Here is a 9,006-nt window from a genome sequence, read left to right on the forward strand (position 1 = left end):
GGTTAGACCAATTTTAATTTATGGGCATGAGTCATGGTACAGTACAATTGCAACAGATCAGAAAGTATTAGGATGTGAGAATAAAATATTGAGAAGGATTCTTGGGGTAAAGTGGCAAGACAGAGTTACAAATGCAAGAGTAAGGGATATTACGAGAGTGGAACCAGTTAATGAATATGTGAGACTGTCTCGCTGGAAGTGGCTGGGGCACATATACAGAAAAGAAGGTGATTTAATACAGGATGTGCCAGAGTGGACTGCAAGAGGAAGAAGAGGTAGAGGTAGGCCGAGGGAAACCTGGTTGAGGACAATGAAAAAAGAAGCAGGAGAGGAGTGTTGGTGGGACCTGAAGGAGATGGCAAGAGACAAATATTGGTGGAGAGAGTTCATTGAGGCCCTATGCATCCCGTGGGGTGCCACAGGAAATGATTGATTGATTGATTGAATCCTTCGCTCAGTGTCAGAATAAGACAATAGTACGGAATTCATTTCCATAGCACTTCCTGAGCACCGTTTTCTAGCGTTAGTGCGTTGTAGCAGCTCAGGATTTACAGTAGGATGGTTGGTTGACAGTTTTACAATTATGTTTTGTATACAGGATACTGGAAACAGTTTAAACACAGTGAACGATACACAGTGTACGCGCTGAGGAATATATTTTGTCCTGTGACTTTACCCTTTGACCGACTGTTTTCGAAATCGAATTACTTTATTTTTCCCTGACTTTCAATCCGCCATCTACTTTTAGTCCAAATTGGGTCAGAATTCTTTAAGATGACCTGACCATGTGACCTTGACCCAATATTTCCGAAATCACTTAGGAAACCTTAGTCTGACCCTCAGTCCTTCCACCTACTTCGGTTAAAATAAGAGAAAAACTATGCTCATCTTTTGTTCACAGACAGGCACACAATGGTCGAACTTTGGCCATGCCCTGTGACGGTGCTTGCTGACTGCTTTTAAAATCGAATCTCATCGTCCTCCCCCTACTCTGAACCCTTCCAGTAAGTGTGGGCAATATTGGACGAAACTGTTTAAGCATAACTTAATATTATTTTGACTTACCCTGTGACCTTCACCTTTTCCTCAGTGTTCTTAAAATCGAATCTCTTACACTTGCCTTATCCTAAACTCTCCACCAATTTTGTCTAAATCGGATCAGAAAAAAAAAAAAAAAAATGTTTCGTTCAGTTTGCCGTGTGGCCTTGACCTTTAACCTTAAACAGTCGGTCAGCCACCTGTCTGACTCTCAACCCATCCTTCCATCATGAGTGGTCCAAATCAGACCAAATTTTTTAGTTATTTAGTTGACAAAAAGGATCACGCGGTCAAGTTTATGCCTTGCTCTGTTACTTTGTCCTTTTCCTGCTTGGTTTCATTATGGAATCCCTTCAGTGTTCCCTTATTCTAGACCACTCCACTAAGTCTAAATTAAATGAAAGAAAAGCATTTGGGAGCCGAATGCTAATCGCCCGCCAGAATATGCCGTTGGCCAAGTCCAAGATTTAGCCATATATTGATACCCTGAAGGATTCATGTTGATAGCTCAAGCCGTTCATGAGATATAATGGTGCTAAAAGCGGACGATAAAAACCAGTTGACTTTTGTCAGCCATTTTGGTGACCTTGACGTTGACCGCGAGTGACCATTTTCGAACTTGGCCAAGATTTTGGCCATATCTTGATACCCTGAAGGTTTTATGATGATAGCTCAAATTACTCATAAGATATAATGGGAACAGACAGACAGACAGACACACAGACACACACACACACACACACAGAGGCAGGCGAAAACGTTATCGCTCTGCCTTCTAAAGGCGGGCGATAATAAAAACTATATAAGTTGACCTTGCCATGTGTCCTTGACGTTTCACCTACTATTCTCAGGAACAGGATGTCAGACACTTAGCTAGCCTTTCACCCTTCCACTAAGTTTGGTTCAAATCGTATGTAAGTGTTCGAGCTGTACGAGTATATTCTCTCTCCCCCTCGCTCACACACACACACACACACACACACACACACACACACACACACACACACACACACACACACACACACGCACCTGTATGTGCACGCGCACCCGATCAAGAAAAACATGACACCCTCTGGGAAACTGCTCGCGCGGGTGTACAATGTGTCATGACAATGAAAGAGATAAGCTACAGTATACCGGAAATATTCTCGTTGCGCCCATCCAGATGATAAAATTTAATCCATTAATTTGTTTGATGTACTCTTTACTCATGCGACCACCAGACGGTGTTGCTGAGCTTCGGAATATTAACTAAATTGTATAGGCTGATCTGTGGAAACGGTTTCTAATACTGTCACCACGGATGATCTCACTAAAGCTTAACCAGTTCACTTTGATGCCCTATCTTGCATTAAATTATTGTTTGCACCAAAGAACTTTCTTCAGATATAGAGAGACTATTCGAAGTAGCGGAAGTTACATATGGCCTTGGGTATCCCGTCAGTACCAAGAGACTTTCCCCAGTTAAGAAAAAAAAAAAAAAAAAGAGGGGGAGGGGCTGGAAGTTGAAGATAAAATAAGTGGATATCATCATACTGAGGTGGTTAATTTAAATGACTGATCATAAAGTAGGAAGAAGAAAATGAAAGATAAGTCATTATTCTGAAAGTTATAACGGCAGTTATAACCCACTGAACCCAGTGATGTCTACTTGAACGTTATTACAACTGCGACTTTCTTTTAAGAAGATGAACAGAAGAAAGAAAAACAAAGTAAATATAGAAAACCCCATACCCAAAGCTATTGGTGGTCTCCATTCAAAAAAAAAATATATATGTATATACCAGTTAATGAACTGCAGTGGGCTGAGGAATGGTAGGAAGCTAATTTGAGGAAGCAAATATATATATATATATATATATATATATATATATATATATATATATATATATATATATATATATATGGGGGGAGGGATTGTAGAACTCCCTGGTAGTCAAGGTGTTTTATGAGATACTTCTGAGTTCTCCATTTCGAAAATTCTCTCTTCAAAATAAAACTGTCTGGTGGTAACATGAGTAAATTACACAAAGACATCACCGTACTGATGTTTATTAGTGTATCTAAAAGATGTGAGGTGAAGAAAATGGAAAACATACAGAGAAAGGATTTTATGGGGAAGCTTGTTTGTAATTAGACATTTTCATGGCTTACCATTGCTACTACCAGGCAATTTTTACCAAACCTAGGAAGCATTTCTAATAGTGAAAGGGTTTGTTAAGGCCATTTCTATCCCTTCAATTTAAAAGTCTGTCCTTAGGTGAATAAAGTCGTCGAGAGGTAGTAACTATAAATTAATAAATGCTCATCACAGTTAACCCTGAGATCGTAAAGAGTATGGCAAGCCCCCAGTTTATAATATTATGAATGAAACTATCTGTCTGTCCTTCTATCTGTCTATGGCCGATGCCTTAATTCATGAAGGGATTACCTCTGCCAACAGACCACTCTTTCTCCAACACATACCCCCTTCATTCATATACCTCTCCTTTCTGTCCCTCGATCTCATCCTCGGTTGCTTCCTTCCACTCCTGCCTCTGCCTTGCTCACATATACTCTCCTTGGCAATCTGTCATTCTCCATTCTCTCCACATGACCAATCCATTTCCTAAAGTTGCAAAATAAAAGCAGTGTGGCCCTTCTATCTAAGTGCTGATTGTGTTATTAAAGTGAAATGTAATCAGACCATTTTCTATTTTGAAATGTTTGAAAATAAAAGCGTCATAGATTAGGGACTTGCCTACACCTTCGCGTACTCAGTTTTAATAAAGCAGATGCAGGTGTTGATAAAAAGTGTTATGCAACCAATAAGGGTGTGTGGCCGAATTCACAAACACATTTACCATCAGTTTCCAGTCTTAACTATGATTTGTTTTTGTAGAAAGGAAAAGGAAGTGTGTGGAATATCCCAAATATCCTTCCTTCTTCCATGAAAAAAACAAATCTTAGTCAATAAGAATATATCGCCGATTAATTATTTTTTACTGAGGAAGAGCAGTGACATTAAAAAGGCTAAAATAATTCTATGTCTCCAAGTCTTCTCTCAAAAAGAAAAGCAAAATAAAGACAGGAAATCGATCACAGATATGGTTAAAAATTCTACCGCTGGTTTTCTAAAGACAGACGTCAGAAACCTTACCTTATATGGTAGGCTGTACGAAGACTTTGATGTATTGAGAAACATAAAGAGGGAGACGGGGAGCACGGGGAAGGCATGACTGTTGCTGTTGTTATTGTCCTCCATCTGAAGGAAGCAACGAGGAGAAATTTTCTGAGCATAGCTTTTGTTCTATTGCTTAATGGAAAAAGAGATTTATTAGATCCATGTTTTTTGTCAGTTTGATCTCTCTCTCTCTCTCTCTCTCTCTCTCTCTCTCTCTCTCTCTCTCTCTCTCTCTCACTCACTCTTTCTCTCTCTCTCTCTCACTCTTTCTCTCTCCCTTTCACCAACCTGGGCCAGTTTTATAAACCTGCCAACAGCTGTGAAATGCTTCTTGTCAGTAGTAATGGCCAGAGCGCACTGTCCCAATTCTCCGTCATCCTTCACAGCCTTCAATAGCAATGCCACTCCCCATTCATATTCTGGTGTACTCTGAGGACGAAAATAATGGAAGTAAGAGGACGTGTGATGTGTAGCAAGGTATGTAAAGTGTAATAATGTCACATGCCATTCATATCCTGCCGCGCTCCGAGGACGAAAAGGATGTGAGTAGAGGATTTGTGAGGTGCAGTGAGGTATGTTCAGTGCTGTAATGCCACACCCCTCTCATAGCTTTCATCATCCTGAGGACGAAAAGAACATGAGCAGGACAATGTGTAAGATGTGAAAACGTATGTTCAGTATAATAATGCCACATTTAATTCATATCCTGCTTTACTCAGAGGAGGAAAAGGATGTGAGCCAGATGATGTGGATTAAACTAATGCCCCATCCCTAGAATACCCTGCGGCACACTGAGGAGGACAGGATGTGAGTGGGAGGATACGTGAGGTGTAACGGCGCTTATACAGTATAATATTGCCATGTCCATGTATATCCTGCGTTCTGAGGCCGAAAAGGATTTAAGCATGATAATGTGTGAGGTATAGTGAGATATACTCGTACACAGTGTATTAGTAGTAATGCCATACATTCATAACCTGGTGCACTCTGAGAACGAAAAGGATGTGAGTAGGAAGATGCATGAAATACACTGAGGTTTGTAGCATACAGTATAACAGTGCCACACCCAATTCAACCTCTTGTTCTGATATTATAGAGAGTAGAAGGAGGCTGCAGGAGACGCTGTTATATATACACGCATATAGTAAGGTATTTACTGAAACATAATCCCACATCCCAATCATATCCAACACTGATATCAGGATGGAAATGATTATGAGGCTTAGAACAGTAAGTTAGTGAAATGTGTACTAATTGTTTTTGCTGTTCTCAGGCAATTTCATTCAGTTTAGGGGGGGAGAGGGTGTCCATCGCTGAGAGAGTGAATTATGGCTATGTCTAACCCCTACAGGTCGTAAAGTTTATTCTGAAATAAGTATCTTTTCAAAGTAACAAGGTATTAAGTCAACATTCCTACGCGAATGCAGGATAGTCTTCACACAGCTACAGCAGACTACACTTACATACGGTACTTCTGTGCAAAGTGCCATGATAAGAAATTAATATTCAAGAATATATGATCCCAAAAGTCGTGTGATTGTGTGGCTGGACCTTTGATTTACATGCCCTTTAACGGGCATATTAAAAAAAAAAAAAAAAATGAACAAATAAAATGTCCGGGAGAATTTGCCCAACAAATAATTATACCAGTTTTGAAGCCAATTCATGAAGAAATACAAGAATGACACCAAACTGAAAAGTGTTAAGAAAATGTAATAAAGAATGAACTACTATTGCTACTACTGCTGCTGCTACTACTACTACTACTACTACTACTACTACGACTACGTAGGCTCACCGAATCCATGTCACAGAAGATCTGCGCCCAGGTTGAGACGAGTGAAATCGACCACCGAAGGCAGAAAGACATAAAGACACAGATAAGCAAGGAGCGTGAAGCAAGACAAAAAGACCAGCGACAGCACATAATCGAACATCTAACACCAGACCAGTGCAGAAGAGTTGAAATTGCACAGGAGGTTGGGGCATCGAACTGGCTCACAACCCTGCCTCTCAAGGCAAAAGGCTTCCACTTCAACAAACAAAATTTATTGACGCCATAGCCTTGAGATATGGGTGGCCAATAGAGAACCTACCTCAACACTGTGCCTGTGGCACTGCCTTTGATGCAAACCATGCAATGGTATGCAAGAAGGGAGGCTTTGTTTGCATCAGACACGATGAGGTACGCGACCTCACTGCCAAAATGCTGCAGGAAATATGCCATGATGTCACGATTGAGCCAGCTCTGCTACCCCTCGACGGCGAGCACTTCACCCACAGAACAGCAAACACATCAAATGATGCAAGAGTGGATGTCAGTGCTCGAGGTTTCTGGACACGTGGGCAGAGAGCGTTCTTCGACATCAGGATATTCGATCCCATGGCAGCATGTCATCGTGAACTCTCTCTCGAAGCTGCACACAAGAGGAATGAACAAGAAAAAAATAGAATTTATCAAGAAAGGATCGAACATGTGGACTACGGTCGATTCACTCCACTTGTGTTCACGACATCAGGTGGGATGGGTCCAGAGGCAATGAGATTCTATTCGAGACTGGCAGAGGTTCTATCTGAGAAGAAACGTCAACCGCAGAGTTCTGTTATGGCCTGGATGAGATGTCGACTTTCATTCTCCCTCGTGAGGTCTGCTCTGCTATGTCTCAGGGGCACAAGATCATCAGCCCTCAGGCCTGGCTCTCTGGCGGGTATGGATTACGAAGCTACAGTGGTCGAGAGTCGCATAGACCAGCGACTCCAATAGTTTAATGTCTTTATTTACACTGTCATAAATATTAAAAAAAAAAAAAAAAAAAAAAAAAAATAATAGTAATAGTACATGGCTGGTAACCACAGCCGTTGGCGTGCTTGGGGCCAACGGATTGTACTCGTAATATGAGGGTGAGTGTTAACCTTCACATTACAACTCCAAATGGTGAACTGTATTAGGAAGGTTGGTTTTGATCTTCACTATATAATTCCCCAATGGATGGAGGTGATTTTGAGATTTTTGATAGCAGTAGTAGTTGTTGTTGTAATAGTAGTTCATTCTTTATTACTACTAGTAATATTTGACTACTAGCAATTACTACTAGTAATTCTTTATTATTACTAGAAGTAGTGGTTTATTCTTTATTACTACTACTACTACTACATCGGTTACATGTCTTTGTAGACAAGGAAGTGAATAATAACAGCAGATTGAAACAATGATGACAGTGTAGAGGGATGCTGTGAAGGATATACTTTGTTACATACAGAATGTCAATTATAGAATGATATCAAACTATGTAATTATATTACGAAATGAAATGAAATGAGAAATGACTACTACTACGACTACTAGTCGTAGTAGTAATAGTAGTGGTAACAGAAGAAGAAGAAACCAAACAAATACAACAGGTCTTCACACTACTGTATGATGTGGAGACCTGATAATAAGAAATACCTATACAATAACTGGAGTGTGTGGTTCACCCTCACAGAGCATGAGATATCTCAAGTATTATTTACGCCTACTGTAACTCCAAACTGTTTGATTTAATTAAGGCGCCCGTCATCCACCCACTCGATGTAGTGCTGCCCTCAGGTAAGTATACAGAGTGACAAACCAAATGGTTTAATAAAACCCAGGAAACCGTTTACCATGTTGCGTGGGAACAATATTACCAAATGACGCTGTGTGGTAGCTCTCCAGTCTGATGCAGCCTGTAAAGGATTTCCGTTTGAGGAGTGACTGAGGTTTATTGCTCACATAGTGCCACTCAGGGGCGAGTGAGACTAATCACCCTTGACTTAAATGTCGGGACTGAGTACCCAACCCCGGGCTCCGACGCCCCTGATGGAGTAAAGAACTGGATGATGGATGGACTTACTTCGTGTTTCATAAGGGCTAAAACACTGGACAACACATCTTCCCTCACTGTGAATCCCTGGCTACAACTTTCCTCAAACCAAAGTTTGAATTAGGTTAGCAGAAACTATAGCCCGTTTTCTGGGCGGCATGGAAGACATCGTAGCACCTCTTCCTAAGCGATTTAGAGTCCCTATTGCTTCTCAATACTCTCTTCTCTGTAATTTACATCGCTTGGAGATCAAGATACTTTGCATTAATAACACTGAAGAGAGTATTGAGGTAAAATGTAGAGAATAAATCGCCAAGAGAGATATTTTACGATTTCTTCCAAGTCATTTAGAATACGACCCAATGTCTCATGAGTGTACAAAGATATTTATGGATTACGTGGCAATGCAAAACACTTACAGCACCGTGGTGTATGCGTAGTAACGGTGGAGCAGGGAGGACAGGACTGACCATCGCTGCTGTAAATGCACTCCACCACACCAGCCCGTCCTGAAAATCTTGTGACAATGGGTATAACATCCACTCTCTCTCTCTCTCTCTCTCTCTCTCTCTCTCTCTCTCTCTCTCTCTCTCTCAACATATCGATTTGTATATGTATTTACCTATCTGTGTACAGTATATGAATGTATACTTGTACATATATTTAAGTACGTTGTTCAGCATATATGAAAAAGTTAAAAGCCAACCAAATTTGTCCATTCCACTGGAAGATGAGAAAGAAACGACCAAAATCAAAATAACAGTTTTTCCTAAAATCAGAAACTGGAACAGAGAGGGGAAGAAATGGAAGATAATCTATGAACCGTGCCTTTTTACAAGAAATTTTTGTTTTCTGGAAAACGCTTCTGGATTTTTCATAAAATACTATCTATCTATCTATCTATCTATATACCTAGGCTGCTTCCCCCAAGGAAAGGGAGGTAGCCGAGACAGGACGACA

At 40.6% G+C, this 9,006-nt stretch overlaps 1 protein-coding gene and 1 pseudogene across 1 annotated transcript; one reads left to right on the forward strand and one right to left on the reverse strand.

The window, feature by feature from the left end:
• Nucleotides 1-6,008, reverse strand: part of LOC145408989 (ionotropic receptor 21a-like) — a 28,955-nt pseudogene extending 22,947 nt beyond the window's left edge.
• LOC145408990 (uncharacterized) lies at nt 6,007-6,965 on the forward strand. Its single transcript, XM_080279561.1, has 2 exons — nt 6,007-6,030; nt 6,291-6,965. Exons 1-2 carry the CDS (start codon nt 6,007-6,009, stop codon nt 6,963-6,965), a joined length of 699 nt encoding a protein of 232 aa, XP_080135687.1.
• The last annotated feature ends 2,041 nt before the right edge of the window (nt 6,966-9,006 follow it).

The sequence above is a fragment of the Coenobita brevimanus genome, chromosome 79 (assembly GCF_032717465.1).
Source record: "Coenobita brevimanus isolate Jiangsu-jjx chromosome 79, ASM3271746v2, whole genome shotgun sequence".
NCBI lineage: Eukaryota > Metazoa > Arthropoda > Malacostraca > Decapoda > Coenobitidae > Coenobita > Coenobita brevimanus.

What these genes read in the sequence shown, in the direction of transcription:
- LOC145408990 (XM_080279561.1), top strand. Translation starts at nt 6,007, where the DNA reads ATGTCACAGAAGATCTGCGCCCAG. An exon ending in CACAGAAGATCTGCGCCCAG is followed by an intron (nt 6,031 to 6,290) that starts GTTGAGACGAGT and finishes TGGCCAATAGAG; the next exon opens with AACCTACCTCAACACTGTGC.